This window comes from Brassica rapa, chromosome A07 (assembly GCF_000309985.2).
Source record: "Brassica rapa cultivar Chiifu-401-42 chromosome A07, CAAS_Brap_v3.01, whole genome shotgun sequence".
NCBI classification, from domain to species: Eukaryota; Viridiplantae; Streptophyta; class Magnoliopsida; order Brassicales; family Brassicaceae; genus Brassica; species Brassica rapa.
Window position 1 is genome coordinate 4,563,035 of NC_024801.2, and position 20,860 is coordinate 4,583,894.

The 20,860-nt window shown below is 35.6% G+C and overlaps 3 protein-coding genes and 1 long non-coding RNA gene across 11 annotated transcripts; 2 read left to right on the plus strand and 2 right to left on the minus strand.

Annotated features, from left to right (window-relative positions):
- Positions 1-1,212: 1,212 nt before the first annotated feature.
- On the minus strand, positions 1,213-3,337 carry LOC103833940. 3 transcript variants are annotated; one of them, XR_004449585.1, is made up of 6 exons: positions 2,651-3,337; positions 2,090-2,562; positions 1,933-2,012; positions 1,795-1,844; positions 1,539-1,686; positions 1,213-1,455 (listed from the first exon to the last, which is right to left on the minus strand). It is a non-coding gene; the product is annotated as an uncharacterized LOC103833940 (long non-coding RNA). The 3 variants fall into 3 exon arrangements; XR_004449586.1 differs by having other exon boundaries at positions 2,090-2,530; positions 2,655-3,336; XR_004449584.1 differs by having other exon boundaries at positions 2,655-3,329.
- Positions 3,338-3,811: 474 nt separating this feature from the next.
- LOC103840340 (uncharacterized protein At3g43530-like) lies at positions 3,812-6,532 on the plus strand. Its single transcript, XM_018654656.2, has 4 exons — positions 3,812-4,747; positions 4,867-5,601; positions 5,678-5,848; positions 5,936-6,532. Exons 1-4 carry the CDS (start codon positions 4,118-4,120, stop codon positions 6,353-6,355), a joined length of 1,956 nt encoding a protein of 651 aa, XP_018510172.2. The 5' UTR covers positions 3,812-4,117; the 3' UTR covers positions 6,356-6,532.
- Positions 6,455-9,925, minus strand: LOC117126774. The gene is made up of 2 exons (XM_033275851.1): positions 9,529-9,925; positions 6,455-9,212 (listed from the first exon to the last, which is right to left on the minus strand). The coding sequence occupies exons 1-2, from the start codon at positions 9,799-9,801 to the stop codon at positions 7,962-7,964; spliced, it is 1,524 nt and encodes a 507-aa protein (XP_033131742.1). The 5' UTR covers positions 9,802-9,925; the 3' UTR covers positions 6,455-7,961.
- Positions 9,926-10,174: 249 nt separating this feature from the next.
- Positions 10,175-20,597, plus strand: LOC103828474 (signal peptide peptidase-like 1). 6 transcript variants are annotated; one of them, XM_033275850.1, is made up of 7 exons: positions 10,194-13,701; positions 13,800-13,858; positions 13,995-14,471; positions 14,597-14,635; positions 14,720-14,793; positions 14,873-15,024; positions 15,116-15,484. In XM_033275850.1, exons 1-5 carry the CDS (start codon positions 13,581-13,583, stop codon positions 14,789-14,791), a joined length of 768 nt encoding a protein of 255 aa, XP_033131741.1. In that variant the 5' UTR covers positions 10,194-13,580; the 3' UTR covers positions 14,792-14,793; positions 14,873-15,024; positions 15,116-15,484. The 6 variants fall into 6 exon arrangements, with proteins under 6 accessions (XP_033131739.1, XP_033131740.1, XP_033131738.1 ...); XM_033275848.1 differs by lacking the exon at positions 13,995-14,471 and having other exon boundaries at positions 10,175-13,701; positions 15,116-20,597; XM_033275849.1 differs by having other exon boundaries at positions 10,176-13,701; positions 13,800-14,471; positions 15,116-20,597.
- Positions 20,598-20,860: the final 263 nt, after the last annotated feature.

Below are 20,860 nucleotides of genomic sequence, written 5' to 3' on the forward strand. Positions count from 1 at the left end.
AGAATTATTTTTATTTTCGTTATTCAATGTGCAATAATGAAAGTATTTGTTTTTCATCTTATATAGTTAACCACTCGAATGTGAAACTATGATAAAAAAAAATTCATTAAACTTTTCTTTTTTTACATACTTTTCAATTGTGTCTTAGGGCTACAATATCTTTTTTTTTTTAATTTCTCAGTTTTGGAGGTTCATAGTTTTCAGTTGTTTTTCCTAAGTATTTAATTATCTTTGGTTTTTAGTTTTTTCGTTTATGTGTTTCCTCTAGGCTTTTTATATGTTTAGCTATATTTTTGTTTTGTTTTGTTTTTGTTTTAGCCCTTGTCTTTGTAGTTTGTTTATTATTGTGATATAATTATTAGTAGGTTTTTATTTTTAAAAATATTCCTCTCCTACTACGTACCATGTACATCCTTATATTGATTCTAGTATGCTTTTTGATTTGAGGTAATTTTCAGTTATATCTATTATATTAAAACATAAGACTATATTAAATTTATATTTGTAGAACACATTACTAACGGAATATACTATTGAGATATTAGTTCAAATTTAATATTCTATTAAGAGAATTTCTCTAAAATAGTTGTTTTTAAGTTTTTATCACAAAATAGGTCTCAATGAAAAAAATGATCAAAATAAGTTTTATTAAATGGTAAAACACACATTTTTACCCTAGGATTAATTAATGTAGATTTAGAGTTAGAGTTAAATGGTGGAGTTTTGGGGATAAGGTTTCAAATTTAAAATAATGAAAAATAAATATTAAAATTTTCAAAATAAAAAAAGCTATTTTGGTTATTTTTTTAGACTATTTTTGTGACAAAAACTTAAGTAGAATTATGTGAGAGGATTGTCTTTCTATTAAGACTATTTTATATTGAAGAATTAGCTTATGTTTCTTATAAAATAATGTCATTATGTGAGAAGAACACTGTATTTCTCGATTTCTATTCTGGAAAATATAGTAATTCATGCCAAAAAAGTATTTCAGAGAAATGTGTATATAAAACGTGACGGATGTATAAATAATATTTTAGTTGGTTTCAAATTATATTTGTTTTTTTTTACTTAATTCAATTGTTCTCTATAACATTACATGTGGTAGAGGGGAGGAAATCATGATGATGCAAACGCAAAGAGCTCCGATCCTATGTTTCTTGGGAGAAACATGTTAAAGAGTAACAAAACCTTTGAGCTTACTTTTGTGCGAACCCAAAAATATTTTCATATATAAAACAATACTTGTATCTTCCTAAAACTGGTAAGCTTAATTTTCATAAACCAGATGATATTTGTAATTTGGCATCAGAGTGTATGATAGACCTTATAAGCTCAATTATGTAATCATAAGAAATGAATACATATCGCTTTAAAAGTTAAAACTTTAAAAAAATAAAAAAATCATCGTGAACCCTTAGAATCATCCTTATTGTTTTGACCCTTCATTAATCTCTGCAAAGAAGGAATCACACGAAAATGATAAGATAACCAAATGGATTCCATGATGGTTTAAACAGTAAAGGAAAATAACCGACCTGGTTAGGAAGTCAGTCTCTATCTGAGATAGTCTAACTCGCATATCAGGAGCCGTTGGAGCAGCTCCAGGCCTAATTGTAGGCTACAACTTGTAGCGAAAGCTTCACTACAGACACCTAACTAATTCCTTTAGAAAAGCCTCTCAGGCTGTTTCACAAACATGCATGTCACACCGTACGTTAATCTCAAGCCTGTTTCGTCCTAATATGTGAACTAATGAAATCAAATAAAATGTATCAGCAGCTTGTAACATACCGTACGTGTTTCCAATAAAAGTTGGTGGTTCAAGATAAAATTGATAAGGGCTGCAAAAGAATAATAATTAGAGTGAGATATGAGTCTTAACATTGTTTTTATAGTTCAACTATTACTATATAAATATCTAGAGCACACCTTTAACTTTGCAAGCCAAGCAATGGGATCAATGATGGTATATGTTATAACTACGCTGTTGCAAACACGTGCGACTTGATCTTCAAACAGAAACAATAATATAAATGGGAACCATAATTCTGTAAATAAATCGATATGAACATGGTAACTAAACTACCTTGCTAAGGGATGAACTCTTCTGATATACCATGTCCAAAGTCTTCTCTACAACAGATAATACGGCCCTTTTATAGGAACATGATTCTTCCTTATAACAGATACTCTTAGAGATTCCCTTCGTAACCTCACCACAACATAAATAACCTGACGCTGCAAAATTCTCATTAGTATAAAGACTTTTCAATAACTCAAACCAGATTTTACCCAGAAAATGGATATAAAGAGAAGTTTCCTCAAGTTTCCTCAAGTTTCCTCAAGTTAATCTATGTTAATCTGAAGCATAGTTTCCTCAAGTTCTTTAATATAATTTGCCGGTGTCCAGTAGAATTCATCTTTGCTAACATTGAGCTTCCACCAAACTCATTAAACTCAACATGTGCATGTGTCAAAGAACATAAATTCTCTTTAAAAAATCAACTGAATGTTGCCCGGCATCATCCTACAGAGTTAAACAGACAGTGACAGAGCTATCTGCATAAGAAGTGGTTGTTATTCATGTGTTGTATGATGGGAGCGTTTCAAACGTGTGGAAAAAAGAAGACAAAAAAAATTCACTTACGAACCTAGTACGAACCGGAAGGCAATACGCTGGTGGATGATGATCTTTTGGTATGGGAGAACAACATAGGTCACAGGACGCACTGGAAAGCAGTAGTTCTGATTCGGCTGAGATGGCTTTAAAATACAGGACGACTGGAGACTTTCCGGTGGATCTCATTGTCATAGTTTCAGCTTTCCTGCGACTTTTTTGGTTCGTCGGCGGTCTCCCACCCCTCTTTCTCTTTCGGATCTCGTTCTACGTTGTCGGAACAGTTTCGTTTTGGCGTTATTTGGAGGCACTCCTCCTTTTTCTCCGAGATCCGGGTAGGTCTCTGTAGTGGCGGGCCTCAATGTTAGCTCGACGGTCCTGTGGTTCGTCGGATCTTCTGGCTGACACGCTCTGTTTTGAGGATGAGGGAGTAGAAGCCGGTACCACAAGTTGATCATCGGGATCTAGAGCTATTGTGAAGAGAGACCGCCGACAACGGGACCATCAAAGGGGATGGCAGTTCTTCTGGTTGCTCTCCTTTCAGGCGTGGTCTCTTCTCTCCAACGGAACGACGAAGGGGGTAGTGCGCGGATTTCTCAGACCTGTGTGACGATGGCGATACGGACGATCTCGAAGCGGTTAGGGTTTGGAGTCGGGTCTTCAGATCCCGGCGTTTTGCGGCTGCGGGGCTCCTCCGAAGGTGATCAAGCATGATGGTGAACTGTCGACGGATCTTGCGCTGGTTGTGGACCCCCAGCGTGAAGTGGCGGCCCACCGGAATGCCGACTGCTGGTGTTCAATTCGGGGTCGGAACTCAGTTTCTCGAGCTTTCTTTTGCTCATACCATTATCCTCTCTGCTATTAGATTGTTTGTTTGTGACTGAGGTTGAAGCCTTGTAAGCTAGAGCCGACGTTTCTCTGGTATACCGGACGATTGTACTGTTTCAGATCCCCGTTTTAGGGTTAAAATTAATGAAAAAAAAAAGAAAAAAAAGGGAGTTGAAAAGAATCCATAGAGATGAGAGTGGAGAATATATTGATTGATAGGGGGACATCACCTCCAATGCCCACCCTCCTTATCGGTCAATCTTTGAAGGACATGAAACAAAAAGGAAAAAATATAAAATGGCAAATTGCTGGAATTTACAGTTAACCCTAAGGAAGGTAAACTATTTACGGGTTTTACCAAGTTTAACCGGAGAGAAAACCGAATCGAATTGAAATACGAACCAAAGATCATAAATTAGACTTAACCGTTCCCAATCCAACTTAAACCCTCCGATCCAATCTCGATTTTAACCATCTCGAACCCGAATCCAAATAACCACTCAATTTCGATTTAAACCAAGTCTCCCCTTTATTTCCATTTCCCCTCTCTCTCGGGATCCCCTCTCTCTCAACGGTTTCCCCCAAATTCGAAAACGTAACCCTAGAACATCCCACTCCCCTTCGATTCCTTCGATTTCCCTTCGATTATTCACCGAAAACGTGTGAATCATGGTTGAAACTAGGCTGGGTAAGAGAAAGGATAGGCCTCCTCCAACGGCTCCTCCTCCGCAAAAGAGCGGGACCTCGAAGAACTCGAAGAAGAACAAACCGAAGAAGAGTTCCAAGAAGAGAAAAACGACGGATGAGGAATCACCGGCGGTTGATTTTGTTGGAACCGTGGGAGTTGCGGAGGAGAATGAAGTAGAAGAACCGGCTAAGGATGTAGAAGATCGGGAGAAAGAGAAAGAAGAATCGGAGAAGGAGAAAGAAAGGGAAGAAGAAAATGGAGACGAAGATGAAGAGGAAGAAGAAAATAGCGATGAATCTCAAGAAGAGAAAGACGAAAATGGAGACAAAGATGAAGAGGAAGAAGGAAATAGCGATGAATCTCAAGAAGAGAAAGACGAAAATGGAGACAAAGATGAAGAGGAAGAAGGAAATAGCGATGAAGAAGTAGAGAACAAAGATGAAGAAAAAATCCAAGAGGAGGAAGACACCGGAGAAGAAGAGAACGGGACTCCCGAAGAGAACAGAGGTCAAAATGAAAATGAAAATCAAGAACAAGGAGAACCCCCATTGGAAGCGGAATTAGGAAATGTTGATGGTGATGGTGAAGGGGTTCTCGGGCAAGGAGAAGAGGTAATAAGTGTGGAACTTGAATAGGGTTTAACTAGATATACTAGGAAAGGCTCGGATAACTTAGGAGAACTATGTTTTAGTACTTGCATAACTGATGTAGAACACAATGTTACTTGCAGGAATTAGAGGCAACCGAGGCAATCAAACCGTTGAGGATGTACTTCTATGAGTCGGAGTACAAGAAACAAATAAAGCTAGCGACCAAATGTTTCGTCAAAGACGTTATGGTTACATTTGACAATCTGGAACCGCCGATGAGTGATACTGAGAGGAAGTGGTTTGAGAAGCATCCACAATTCTGTCACGTGTTCCACCTGGAGAAAGACTCAAACCACATGGTCCAAGGAATGTGGATGTTGCTATTGCGGACAGTGGATAGCTCGAAGAGGAAGGAAGTGTGGTTCATTGTGAATGGTGTTCCCATCCGCTATGGCCTGAGAGAACACGCTTTGATCTCAGGTCTTAGCTGCCGCAACTATCCACTTGGGTATAAGGAGTTTGGTGATAGAAAGTTCGTGAAGCGCCATTTCAAGAAGGGAGAATCAATAAGGCTTGAGGATGTCAAAGCGAAGCTGTTGGCTATGGGAGAACACAGAGACCGGCTGAAGATGATGGTTTTGTTCTTTTTAGGAAGTGTTATCTGTGCGCAAACGAAAGTAGGAAAAGGCGCCAGAGATGTTTTGGAATTCTTCCAAAGAGCTGTGGACGATCTCGAGTTCTGCGAAAACTTTCCATGGGGGAGGTACTCGTTTGATTACATGGTTAAGGAGATATCGCACACCATAGATCATTTTGGAGGCCGGGTTAGAGAGAAGACTTTATGGCCACTTCCAGGTTTCTGTCTGCCACTGGAGGTAAGCAATTGAAGATAATCACCTTATCATTTGTTAATTTTATTGTGTTAAGTGTTTGTACATGATTGGTATGTAGTTGCTTGCTTTTGAGGCAATTCCCAAGTTGGGATTGAAGTTCAGAAAAGAGGTTGAAGACGTCGATGTAGACTGTCCTAGGATGTGCAGATCAGTCTTTAAATCAGCAGGGATGAAAGGGTTTTCACTTTCAAAATTGAATCGGGAACTGGACAAACTGGACAAAATAACGGTATGTTTCTTCCCCTACAAACTTTGAAAATGTTGTAGCATTATACTAACATAAGATTATTTTTTGGTTTTAATTTTTTGGTATCAGTCACGGGATATCCACAGCATCCTTCCTACCAAGACAGAAGAAGAAGTAGCTCTTTTGGAAGAGATGACTGAAGAGGAGGACGACGTTGATGTCGATGATATTTCTGTTGACAGTTGGATAAAGCGTCTTGCGGAAGGACATTCAGTCTTTTTTGAAGAGATGTATGATGTAGACGTTGCTGCGCGTGATCCAAATGCACAAGAGGCTGTCGACGAAGATCAGGATGACGAAGAAGGTGGAGAGGAAGGAGGCGCAAGCCAGAAGAAGATGATGGAGGAGTTGATCAAACAAGTGAAAATGTTTGGCACTCAGCTAAAGAGAGTTAAGAAGACAATGGACAAGTTTGAGGAAAGGATGGTGGTTCCGTTTGAGGCGTTTATGAAGAAAGCTATGGATGAAGGGCAAGGAAGCAGGGAGTGAAGAACTCGGTTATGTATTTTGTAAACTCGGTTATGTATTTTGTGGGAAGTTGGACCCATTATTTTGTTGTTGTGTGGATGTTGGAAACCTATTGACTTATTAGGTATGTTGGATGGAACTTGTTCTTGTTATCATGGATGTTGCAATCTTGTTATCATGGAAGTTCTTATGATTATTTTTTGAATGTGCCTCTTAAGGAAAACTAAGAAAAGTAGGATAACTTAATGAAAACTAGGACAACTAGGAGAACTTGTAGAACTTAATGAAAACTAGGAAAACTAGAAATACTAGGAAAACTAATTCTTCAACACCACACTTAAACTAAGCATACAATTCTTCAAACTTCCTAACAATGTCATCTTCTTCATTTTCGTCATTCCCGCCCCCGCCCTTCCCTGTCTTCTTCTTCTCCAAGTGACTTTTCATTTCAGAAATGGTCTTCTGTAATTGCTCAATCACTTTATCCTTCTCCTGGATTTCATCACGGGCTTGAAGCAATGCTCTCCTTTGCCATTCTGTACCAACCTCTTCATCGAACCAAGAGAAGTAATTGCATTCATTTCCAAGCTGCAATAAGGTCAAAATTCAAACCCAATTCAAATTCAGATTCCATTATATCCAGATTCCATCATATATTCATACCTTAAAACGCGGACAGCCATAAAAGTGTCGACCAGGATTTTTCTCAGTCCAAGCTTGCCTTATTTTCGCCGGCAAGCCACAGTGACACAACCTCAGACAAGAAAATCGGCGGCGGCTCCTTTGCGATAAAGACGAACCCGAACCCGAACCCACTTCCATCTTCACTTTTTCCATCTCACTTGCTCGGCGAGGGGGGAAGAGAATTCGATTCTCAAAATAGAGAAGAGAGACGAGAGAGGGAGAGAGACACGGGAGAGAGGGGGGAAGAGGAAATGGGGGGAGAAATAGAGAGAAAGAGAGAGGGAGAGATGAAAAAGGGATAAAAAGTCAAACTGAAAGTACTTGAAAGGCTTTGGGAGGGGAGTAAATTTGTGTGGTTGAGATAATTGCCCAAAAAAAATTTGTTCATAGTTATACCCAAGATACTAGTATTCCCAACTTTGGTCATAGTTATATTTTTGTCGGTTTCTAATTTATTTAGTGTTACTAATCTATTAAAATTGGTTATCTAGTTTTACCTTCAATATTACTAGTTTAAATTGTTATATATATAGTTCCGTGCAATTATATTTAGCGAATAGATATAACTCGAAAGTTTCGTTTGTAAGATGTCTTTGGCCAACAAAGTGTTATTGGAATTACAAGGTCTCGTAAGGGATACATGAGAGTTTTTTTCCTAAATTTCAGAAATTGATAACCGAGTTTTATTATAAATATATGTTAGAGTTGCGAAAACAAATATAAAACAATGATATTCAGGTTTTGATAGAGAAAAAACTATGAGATTCGAGTTTTGATATAGATAATACTAATGTCATTACAAAACAAAGTAGATTTCAAGTTTACGCAGTTTTCCAAGTCATACAACACGATACAACACGAAATGAAACAAAGTTCAAGAGCCACAAAATCAAGTACCCAAATGCATTACTCGAAATATGCATTACTCCAAATTCATCCAAATTTAAACTCTTTTCCTTCCTTGCCGCTTGATGCGATATGGAGGTATGATCTTCACCTCCTTGATCTGATCTGGTACATTCCAAGAAGCCATGTCGGGCACAACATTAAGTGTTCTGGAATACGCCAAATGCCACATTTCCGTCCAGTAGTATTTTGAGCACAACTCATGGATATCAAGGCGCCTGCCATCAACATTCCTAGCGAAATAGATATAAGCTGCCAGTCCATGCAGACAAGGGAACTTTTCATAGTCCCACACCTTGCAAGTACAAGTTTTTCCAACCAAGGTCGCCCAAAACACCTTTCCTGCAGTGTCAGTGATCTCGTACTTAAGCTCGTAACTATCAAGTTCCCGCACAGGTAACTTATGTGCAACAGCCCATAGATCGTGCAAGTAGTTCTCAACCCGAGGCACCAGTCTTGTATTCATTGATCTAGAAACAACATCCTTCCGTTGAGTGAACCAATCAGAGAATTTCCTAATGATACAATCCAGCATTGGTATTAAGGCCCACCTTGTTGCCTCTTTAAACACGTTCTTCATTGATCCCAGAGTGTTGCTTGTATCCAAGTTGTACCTATCACGTGGGAAAAAAACCCTTGCCCATTTGTCCTTTTCAATACCACATTCCTCCACATACTTGTACGCAGCTGGACATCTTATCTTAAATGAGTCGTAAGCAGAATTGAAGTCATCAACCGTGTAATATCTGCCCAACTCCATAAGTTTTTGCCCGACTATATTCTTGTTGACGTTACAAGCATGTAATTTCACCTTTTCCTTCAAATGCCATAAACAATGACCATGGTGAGCCTGTGGAAATACGTTTCCTATGGCGAAAATCAAGCTCTGATGAAGAGTACTAATGAAAACCAGTTCAGAAGAGTCTGGTATAACACTTTTAAGCATCTCGAAAAACCAAGTCCAACTAGCAAGATTCTCACCATCTACTACTGCAAACGCAAGTGGATAACTCTGACCATTAGGATCCTGAGCTTTCGCGAAAACTAAAACACCACCGTTCTTCAGACGTATCCCCTCCACAGCTATCACCTTCCTCATAACTGCAAACCCTTCAATGCAAGCTCCCAAAGCTATGAAAAGGTACTCAAATTTACTTCTATCATCCAATTTCAAACAGGTTTTTGTCCCCGGATTCACTTGCTCTAACATGTACAAATAGCTATACAACATCTTGTAGCTCTCTTTCGGACTACCAGGTATATCTCTGACGTGATTGCTCATTGTGTCCTGCCAAAAGGAACCAAACAAAAGAAACTCACTACAATTTCCCCTACTATTATCCTGCTACAGTTTTACCAGTTATTCGAATTTTTCCTGTTTTCCTAATTCTACCAGTTGTACCCAGTTATTCAGTTTTACTACAATTTATCAAGAACAATTGAATAATCTAGGGTTTATCCCTATCCCTCAACTCCAATTCACCTACCGAAATTCATTATACCGAAATTTACCCCGAAACTAAACAAAACTTGTCACAATTACAAATCTATTAAAACCCCCAAAACCTACTTCCGAAATAATGCTCGAACAGAGCATAACTTACCGGCAGCGTTCGAGAAGCTGAGAGAGAGAGGAGTGGAGGAGGAGTGGAGGAGGAGTGGAGGAGGGGGAGAGTGGAGGAGGAGCTGCAGGAGGAGCTGTAGGTTGGGTGGTCTGGGGGGAGGGGAGCTCGGGGAGAATCGGGATTCACTTTTTTCTTTTTTTTTAGACCAAACCAACAAACATAAGAACCACTTTTAATTTTTTTTACAGACCAATCCAATTCAGATCCGACCAAACCCGAGTTATGTTGGATGCCGATTTTGGTTTGGGACATTCTTGGTTCCAATTAAAATATGTCCTTTTGGTCTTTTCACATATTCATTAATGCTTGATGGGTATAGTATATTTTATGGTGCATAGGAGATTGATTGAGGAGGAGATTGGGCATTGGAGGTGATGTCCCATTGATAGGATATGGATCGCCCTAATATCCTATGGAAGTGCCGATCAATTTTGAAACAGTACAATCAATATGGGCCAAAACGAAATAAGATGACTCCACAGAAAGAATCCAATTTTTTTTCATTTTCTAATAAGCTGAGGTGACGTGGCAAAAAGCTTGTTTTTCATTGGTTGATTTTTTATGATGACGTGGACATGCTGTATGGAGCTCATATAACCCTTTTAATATAGTATAGATATGTCATGCAATATTATATTTCTGATTAAAACTTGCACATTGTTTTTCATTGTTTTGCATTGTTCCCATGTCATCTACGCTATCATATTCAGTTTATAGATAATAATATTCAAAACGGAAACACGCTAAGATAGTACTAAAATTTTTTTTGTCACAGATATAGACTCTAAATATTAAAATGATCAAAATGTTTCATTGAAGATATAAATATACACTTATATTCTTAGGATTAACTAATCTAAACCTTAAGGTTTAGAGTTAGGGGGTGAGATTTGAGATCGTGGTTTAAAATTTAATAAAATAAAAAATAAATATTAAAATTTTAAAAATAGTTTCAAAAAGTATTTTCGAATTACTAAAAGAAAATTTGAAAAAAAAAATTTGAAAAAACAAATTTCAAAAATAAAAAAAAAATATAAAAATGTCCGAATTTGAAAACATATAATCTAAAACTATTAAAAAAAAATTTAAATGTTTTTATTTTTTTATTGTTTTATATATCTAGGATATTAGAGTCATTTTACATATTAAATAAAACATTTTAGTCATTTTCTTTCTTGTGGTCTATTTTGTGACCAAAACTTAAAAATTGTCTATTTAGGAGAATTGTCCTATTCAAAAATATGTGCATTAATTGTGTTAAGTGAATTCCCAAAATCAGATTATATTTAATATTAAATTTTCAATAAAAATATATGTTTTTATTAATAAAATATTAAATATATTTGTACATCATCTATATACTAATTGAAAAACATTACAAAATCCGTTTTATTAATATTAAATTTTCAGTAAAAATATATGTTTTTACTAAATAAAATATTAAATATATTTGTACATCATCTATATATTAATTGAAAAACATTACAACTTTTTTTGTAGCCATGTATCATCACTACGATGATTCTTAAAATAATTAGAAAAATAGGTCGGTCCATCAAGGCCAGTCGCTGGATTAATTATATAATATTTTTTATTAAACTAACCATAAATTAATTATTAATGTTCTATATTATTTTCTTAAACAAAAGTTATGGAATTTTTTAATGTGGCTAAAGTATATATGACCATTAATGATTTTGAATAATAAATATTTGATAAAAGTTAGTGTATCTTCTATCATTTGTTTAATTTTAAATTATTAAAGCAAATTAAACAACAACATTAACCATATAATAAAATATAGATTTTTCTGTATATGTTATAATTTGAATTCTCAAATTCAAATTTTGTGATCCATGGTTTAATATACACAAAATTAATACATGAGAAGACTTCCCCTAGAAGACTTCTGGAACACTTTGATTTAAGCGAGAAACCTAAGTTCTTATAAATTTAGGCAGGAACCCTAAATTCTATTAAAATTTAGGTGAGATATGTAAGAAGACTTCTTAGGAAGTCTTTTGTGAGTCTTCCAGACCTTATAATCAAATAATTTAACAAAAAAAAAATACTTCCTTAAACTTTTAAGATACTTAGAAAATATTTAAATCAAGTTATTTGATATTCATATTTATAGTAGAAGAAATCATCGCACAGTAATTGCGAATAAGGTGGAAGAGAAAATAGAGAAGATAAAATCTGAGAATCTGCAAACAAAAGATATTGCATTATGGAAGAATATTACTCAAGAGTTACAAGTCTTCTTTCTCATCAAAAAACATTTGACTGATGATCCGAAAGGAATACATAATGCAAGGATGGAATAAAGCTGTCTGGTTCAAACATGCAACGCTAAAATATGTGTTTCATGCTTGGACGGCAATGCATGATACATTGTTGACATGTGACGGAATGTTGAAATGGAATCATGCTATTGACCCTATATGTGTGATGTGTAAACAAGAAGTGGAGACAATAAATCCTTTGTTCTACTCCTGCTCTTTTTCGAGTCAGATATGACAAAAGCTGATGAGGGATTCCTAAGCTTATTGGTTACAGTGATAGCAGCCACAACGTTGACATGGATGATGGGAGAAGCACTGCAGGTCACATCTTCTATCTAGGCAAAAGTCTGATCACGTGGAACTCAAGTAAGCAAGATACGGTTGCTCTCTGTCTTCATGTGAAGCCAAATTCATGGCTGGACAGAGGCTGCAAAGCAGGCCATATGGTTGCAAGAACTACTGAGCGAAGTCACAAAGCAACCTATTGAGAAAGTGCTGATCAGAATCGACAACCAGTCTACGATTGCTCTCACCAAGAACCCTGTGTTCCATGGCAGAAGTAAACACATTCACAGGCGATACCACTTCATCCGAGAGTGTATTGAAAGGGGGCAAGTCGATGTAGAGCATGTCTCAGGCGAGTTACAAAAGGCTGACATCCTAACCAAAGCACTAGGAAGGATTAAGTTTAAAGGAATGAGGGAGCTCATCGGGATGCAAGACATTTCAAGAGAAAGTTTCAAGCTTAAGGGGGAGACTGTTGGATTAAGCTTGAAAGAAAAGGAAACTTGAGTTAGAAGTTATTTCCTAATCCTACCGAATTATGGAAGATAGGAATACTAATGTTTAGGAGTTATCTAAACATTTAGGAGTCATCTAAAAGTATTACCTATTAGGATTAGGAATTATAAATCTCTATATAAGAAGATGCAAGTGTGTTGCATAGCTTAAGGGTTTATAGATTGAGCTTAAATTTTGAGTTATTTTCTTAAGCATTAATAAAGTGAGTTATACTTTACAATCTTTGAATTCTAGAGGTACGTATACGAGAATGCATTTTGACTACATTATTCAATTTTCGTGAGAGAATTTCGATCAACCAGGCACGTCTCACAAATTCCTCGCAAACCCACCACAAATGTGTGAGGATGTTGTGATAAACCAAGAGTAACATGCAAATCCATCGCAAATTTTCTAGCGATTTGCAAAGATATATTTTTATCTAGCAATTCCTGTGACGCAAATTTTTGAGGAGAATTTTTCTCACAAATTATCCTCGCAAATCGACATTTTTTGTAGTGTAAGTTTCTTTTTAAAATATGATAGTAACTATTATTTCACTTCAGCTTGGCTAAAAATCACCAACGGAGTGCTGCCTTCCGTTAAAAGTTAGCATATAGTATGGATTGGACGAATAACATACAATTTTTTCAACTAATAAAACCAAAAATGTATAGAAACTGACTAGTTAAATACCATGACCCTTTACTTTTTGCAACCAACGTGAAGAACGGTTAGTTACTTATCTTTTTTTTTTTTTTGATAAAGAGTTAGTTACATATCTTTGTTACCTACATGGCTGCATACAGTCCATTATTTTTTTATTGTATTTAACCTATACTAAAAGGGTTATATGAGCATCAGAGAGAGTGTCTACGTAGGACAATTAAATCAGCCAATCAGAAGACTCCTTTTTGACACGTCATATATGCTTTGGTCCACAGAAACGGGTCTTTCATTTGGGCTATGTTTACTTTTGATCCGATTCAAGCCGATCTCGCTACGGCTGAAACGCGTGAAGTTTGTTCTTCCTCTGACGATTCCTCTTCATCATCCCCGATCAAACTTTCCACAATTCACTGTTACCGTAATCCACTCTTGCTCTTTAATTCTGATTTAATGGTTTCTTCCACCTTCCCCTCTATCTCCTTCTATATAAAGCCAACCCTAATTGAAACTATGCAGAAGCAACTACATCTACAGGCATGGAAATCCACTGGCATGTCTCCCCTCTCCACCGGCAGGTAACTATTTGTCTTCTTCTTCTTTGAGAAAGTGTTTCACTTTCATGGCTATTATACTGTATTTAGTGGAGTTTAGGTTCTGCTATGATCATTTGTTTGCGATTATGGTTATAAAATTTTGATTTTGTACATCAAGTCCCAGCTCGGTCTATGTGACCCCTTTCTCTCACGCTGCTGCTCGAAGTCCTTTACCAGAACGCAAGGACTGCTTCTTGTGGCTTGTGCAGTCACAGTAGTGGCGTGGCTTGTCTCTGGTCATTGGGTGTTGAACAATTTGCTTGGGATATCTATTTTTATTGCTTTCGTCAGCCATGTTCGTCTTCCTAATATCAAGATATGTGCTATGCTCCTCCTGTGTCTGTTTGTGTATGACATATTCTGGGTGTTCTTCTCTGAGAGGGTCTTTGGTGCTAACGTTATGGTGACCGTGGCGACGCAGCAAGCATCGAACCCGGTTCATACAGTAGCCAATAGTTTGAATCTTCCTGGACTGGAATTGATTACAAAGAAACTGGAGTTGCCTGTTAAAATAGTGTTTCCAAGGAACCTATTGGGCGGTGTGGAGCCTGGTGTGAGTTCCTCAGAGTTCATGATGCTTGGTCTTGGTGACATGGTAACAGATCAAAGCCAAACATGAGAGATTTGATTTTGTAGCATAGAAAGGAGCTCTCATGTTTGGCTTTTTCTTTCTGTGTAATATAATGGACTGATTTGAGATTTAACTCTTTGATTCTTCAGGTTGCTCTGTATGTTGGTGGTCTTTATATTTGTGGAAAGGTTGGAGATCTTGATTTAGCTTTTGATTTGCCTCCATAGTTTTGAACTCTTTTCATTATATGAACATGTTTAAAAAACTTGCAGATTGGATGGGAATCTGTAATGAAAATGGGACAAGACACACGAGAACTGTCAAGGATGAAGAGGACAGTCTAAAGGTTTGTTTTTTTTGGGTTGAAGTAACTTACTTAATAACAAGGTTTCTCAGCGTTGTTTTTTTGAAAATGTGTGATGCAGAGGAAGGTAAAGGAGACTATGGAGAAAGCTTTCTGGGATAGTGTGATGGAATCAATGAAACTGGAGGAGCCTGGGATGAGCTTTGCCAGATGGTGCCTGGTAGCTGGAAAGTGGAAATAACTGAAACTATTGATCTTGACCTTCTCTCACAGGTTTGCCTCATCTCTTCTGATCTTTAGTGACTGATCTGTTTATATATATATTTCAACTGATGTGGTTCTCATTTCTTCTTTTTGTTGGTAGTTGCTTAACTCTGGCACCTTGGATATTGATTACCTTGGAAAGATGCTTGAGTTTGCATTAGCTACTCTTCGGAAACTCTCGGCTCCAGCTAATGACCGTGAGAATGAAAGCACCCACCAGAGTTTACTGGAGGAACTTCACAGGTTGTGTCAAGCTAAAGATGAGTCTGGTAGCCTCCATGCTGTTGCAATTGTCAAGGGGAACCGCTTCATTCTTGAGCAGATTCACGTCTGAATCCGTAATACTTATGTGAATTATTTTAGATAAATAGTTTTTAATACTAAACAAGTCATGCTCTTAACTAAAATAAACTAACTTAGTATTTATATTTATTTGACGAACATCAAATTTATTTGATTTACAAGAACATAAACATTACATAATATCATTTCACAAAGTAAATTAACGAATAATCTATAAATACATATGCAAAATTATAAAAATATAAGGAAACATACAAAGAAATATTAAATAAATAACAAAACGATAAATAACAAATACTACCTCTGTTCCATATAGATAAAGTTTTGGAAAAAAATATTTAAAATAGATATATTTTTATATTCTCTATATGTTTCATCTTATTTAATAATAGTAAATTATAAATTTCAAGAAAATCAATTGATCCTTTTTAAATTATTTCTCTTTACTTTTATTATAAATTGGTATTTATAGAAGTGATACATTATACAAATTTGATGTATTTATAAATATCTGTGAACAAACGAAAAATAATATTCACAGATTGGAGGGAATAATAAAAACTCATGTAATATAAATATATTAAATTAATTAAATGATTAATATAGTTGGGAAATACCCTAGGATAGAACTAAATTTTTTTTGTCACAAATATAGATTTTAATGATGAAAATGATCAAAATATTTCATTAAAGAGGTAATATACATTTATACCCATAGGGTTAACTAATCCAAACCTTAGGGTTTAGAGTTAAGGGGTGAAGATTTGGGATTGAGGTTTAAAATTTTAAAAAATAAAAAAGAAATATTAAAAATAAAAATTTAAAAATAGTTTTAAAAAGTATTTTACGAATTACAAAAAGAAAATTTAGAAAATAAAATTAAAAAAATTCAAAAAAAAATATATAAAAGTTCGAATTTGAAAACATATAATCTAAAACTATAAATTTTTCTTTTTTAAAAAATATATCTAGGGTATTAGAGTCCTTTTACCTATTAAATAAAACATTTTGGTCATTTACCTCCTTGTGATTTATTTTTGTTGACAAAAACTTGAAAATGATCTATTTAGAAGAATTACCCAATATAGTTTCATAATTATTTAAATTTTTCATTCTTTTACCATAAACTCAAAAATAAGTGTTATAATAATCAAATAAAATGATTTAATTTTCATATTTGGTGATTTAAAAATAGAGATGGTTGATTTGTTTTTGAACAAGTGCAAACGACACACAAAATAATAAATATTATTTTCACACAAAAACATTAATGTTGATAATGGTGACCAACAATGGTCTAACTTTCTATGTGAATTGATGTTCTTATAAATTCATCATAAGAAACAGAAAATATGAGGTCATAATAGTAACAAGAGTTGCAAAAGCGGAACCGTGTATAAGCGGAAAAACAACTTTTTTAAAAAAAAAATAGGAATCATTTACATGTTGGAAGCGTATATCTATATATATATATATATATACTGATATAAGAAAAATTTATAAAAATAATGACTAAAATTATATGATTCAAATTCAAAATAAAACATTTATTTATTTACAATAACATTGAATGATTTCATATTAAAATTGTGACAATACAAATAAATTAAGTTTATAAAAAAACTATTATCCAATTAATTACTGTTAATATTTCATAAATAATTGGCACAATATATTTGAATCGAGATTTCGTAAGGTACACAAGGTTCCGATCTGATTCTGGTATTGAAGGGGAAAACGGACTCCCGATGAAGCTTCCGTGCAATCTAGAAACTTATTAAATCAAATCGAGTTTAGTTATTTGTTTCAAAACTACAAAGAAATTAACAATTTTCCATCTCAGCATCAAGAAAGCGTTTTTACTTTGAGAACACCATTAATATCATACAAATCTTCATAAAGAGGAATACAAAATTTTTATACATAAAGGCAACAGTTAACTTGGCATCCTATGACAAATAAAGCTTTCGCAACACAATATTTAAACGACCAAACATCGTCTATCCCCATGTTATACTAAATATGGTAAATGATAAACAATTTGTGTTAACTAAAACTCATTTAATAATATGTAGTACTGAAAAAATAATTTAAATTGTAAGTTTTTTATATAGCAATAATCCGCGCGTAGCGCGGAAAACGACCTAGTTTAGTTAACAAAGATAAAGTCCAATATTTGGTGCAAGTTGCAACTCTCGAATTGGCCATTAAATAACACATCTAAATTTCCAATGGATGGCAGAGGTAGATGGCAAGCGAGTGAGCGATTAATGTTAAAGCTACTTGGTTTGCTCGTACTTTTTTACTGTGTTGCATCTTACTCTTTTTTTGCTGTGTTGCCTCTTACTTTTCTTACTTTCTTGGCTCGTACAACTGATATATTCATTGACTTTTACTCTTTGCATTAGACGTGAAGAATGGTATTTGAGTCAAGCAGCGTGGTGGATTTATCTTTGAGGATCCCAATAAGTCTAATTGTTTTGTATATAAAGAGGTGACTATGAAACCATTTAACAATCACAGTTTCTTTTACAAAAAAAAAACAATCACAGTTTCCCGTTTTTATCCTTTTCTTTTTCTCATTTCATTACTGATTTTCAACTAATTTACATTGTTTTAAAGAACGAGTGCAGTTTGATCCCAAAAAAGAAGAAGCTACGACTGCAAAAAGCTCTTGGAATTCAATGAGTACCTTTCCTATTACTCTTTCTTTGCTCTTATTTATTTTTAATTCTCAGAAACTATTTCCGGCTGCTACAAGAATCTTGTGTCGTCCAGATCAAAGAGATGCACTTCTAGAGTTCAAAAACGAGTTTGAGATTGGCAAACCTTCTCCTTTCTGTACCATTGCTCATCCGAAGACATTGTCATGGGTGAATAACAGTGATTGTTGTTATTGGGATGGTATCACGTGTGATGCTAAATCTGGGGAAGTTATTAAGCTAGACCTAAGTTGCAGCAGCGTCCGTGGCCGGTTTCATTCTGATAGCAAGCTTTTAAAGGTTCAAAGCCTTCGTATTCTCGACCTTTCACATAACAATTTCAGTGGCCAAATCCCATTTTCAATTCAAAAATTGTCTCATCTTACCAGTCTCAATGTTTCCAGAAATTCTTTTAGTCGTTGCATTCCTTCGTCCATTGGAGACATTCCTAATCTCACTTTTTTAGACCTTTCCCGTAACAAATTTGTTAGTAAAATCCCATCTTCACTTGGAAGTCTACTGCATCTTACCTCTCTGGACCTCTCAAATAATAGTTTTTTTGGAGAAATCCCATTTTCATTTGGAAATCTCTCTAATCTCATTTCTCTTAACCTCTTTGATAATAACTTTGAGGGTAAACTTCCATCTTCACTTGGAAATCTTTCTTATCTCAAGTTTCTTGACCTCTCTGTTAACAATATTGTTGGTGAAATCCCATCTTCACTTGGAAATCTTACTCATCTTGCTTTTTTCTACCTCCATTTTAATAATTTTTCTGGTAATATTCCATCTTCACTTGGAAATATTTCTCATCTTACTGCTCTCACCCTCTCTTTTAACTATTTTGTTGGTGAAATCCCATCCTCACTTGGAAACCTTTCTTATCTCAAAAATCTCATTCTTTCTCATAACAGTTTTGTTGGTGAAATTCCGCCTTCTTTTGGCAGCTTGAGCCACTTGGCCTTCTTAAATGTTGAGTCCAATAACCTTAGTGGTAGCTTCCCTCTTGAACTACTAAATCTGACAAAATTGTCTATTTTATTCCTCTCCAACAATCGGTTTTCAGGCATTCTTCCTTCTTCTTTCAACAACACTCTTGATTTTTCTAATACATCTCTGTCATCTAAGCTACGAGAGTTATACATAGACAATAACAACTTCATAGGACCAATACCCATATCCATTTTCCAATCGGTCAGCCTCGTGAGAGTCCACCTTGGTAACAATCACCTCAGTGGAAAACTTTCTGAAATATTTTTCAATGGCAGCAACCTAAGGTCCCTCCATCTTGGTCATAACCAATTAGTGGGAAAACTTCCGAGATCTTTGTCTAGCTGTTCTTCTTTGGAGGTTCTAAACTTAGAACACAACAGAATTAATGACACATTTCCATTTTGGTTGGAATCCTTAAGAAATCTACAAGTGCTGGTCCTCCACTCTAATGAATTCCACGGGGTGTTACAATATCATCCCAACGTTACTCCTTCGTTCTCTCAGTTGCGAATAATTGACATATCATATAATTCCTTCACTGGAACTTTACCATCTAATTTTTTCATGTATTGGAGCGCGATTTTCTCAAAGGGAAACCATTCAGAACTGAATTACGTTGGAGATCGTTCCTATGATCAAGACTCGTTGGCTTTGATGAATAAAGGACTAAAGATGAAGTACAGAAGGATTCTCACACTCTTAACGGCCATTGATATTTCAGAAAATAGGCTCGAAGGAAACATCCCTAAATCCATTGGCCAAGTGAAGAATCTTATTGTGCTCAATCTGTCAAGCAATGGTTTCAGTGGACACATTCCTTCATCTTTGGCAAATCTGACTACACTCGAGTCTCTAGACTTGTCCAATAATAAACTTTCAGGCCAAATTCCTCCTTCTCTTGGAGACCTAACAAGCCTTTCAAACATTACGGTTTCCCACAACCAGCTTGTTGGTCAGATACCTCAAAGCACGCAGTTTCAGACTCAAGATGCTTCATCTTTTGAAGATAACATGGGACTTTGCGGTCGCCCTCTCAGTATAACATGTGGATACATAGACACAGAGATATCAGAAGAACCCGAAACAGAAGAAGAAGAAGAAGAAGAAGAGCAAGCAGTATTGAGCTGGACTGCAGCTGTCATTGGCTTAGCACCTGGAATCATCTTTGGATTGATTATTGGGAACTTTGTGACTTTACAAAAGCCTCAATGGCTCATGTAGATATCTGGTGGTATGTTGAATCTCCAACCAACAATTCTTTTTCTGCAAACCCTACAAATGAATTGTAACTGTTTCCCATATCCCTATTTATTTACAAAATCAGTTTTCCTTTGTAAATGGTGTTTTGATCTCGGCGGCTTGCATGGATCTGTCGCGAACAAATCATCATATCCAACACAGTGAGGACCGTGGATATAATACCTAGAAGAAATTGTGTAATGCTTTAAATAAACTTTTAGTTACTTAATTCGTGGTTTTTTTTTTTTGTAACTGGCGTGCTGTATTTTATCTGTATCAGCAATTTCTTTTTTTTTTGGTTTAAGAACATTTATCACTAATCCAAGAGACATAAGTTTATTCTGATCTTGTTATTTTTAGAAAGCGTGATAGGAAGACTAAATAGGCTTATGTCTTTCTTCTTTCTTTAAAAAAAAAAAAAACTCAACAGGCTTGCTTATGTCTTTTCTTCTTTCTTTTTTTCCTTTTAAGGGTAAACGACCTATTTCTACACCATAACTATCATATAGTAACAGATCCACACAAACTTTACACCTATTCCCAATTCCACACAATTTAAGTAAGTAAACCTATTTCTCCCCAAACCGAAAGTTCGAAATCCGACTCCC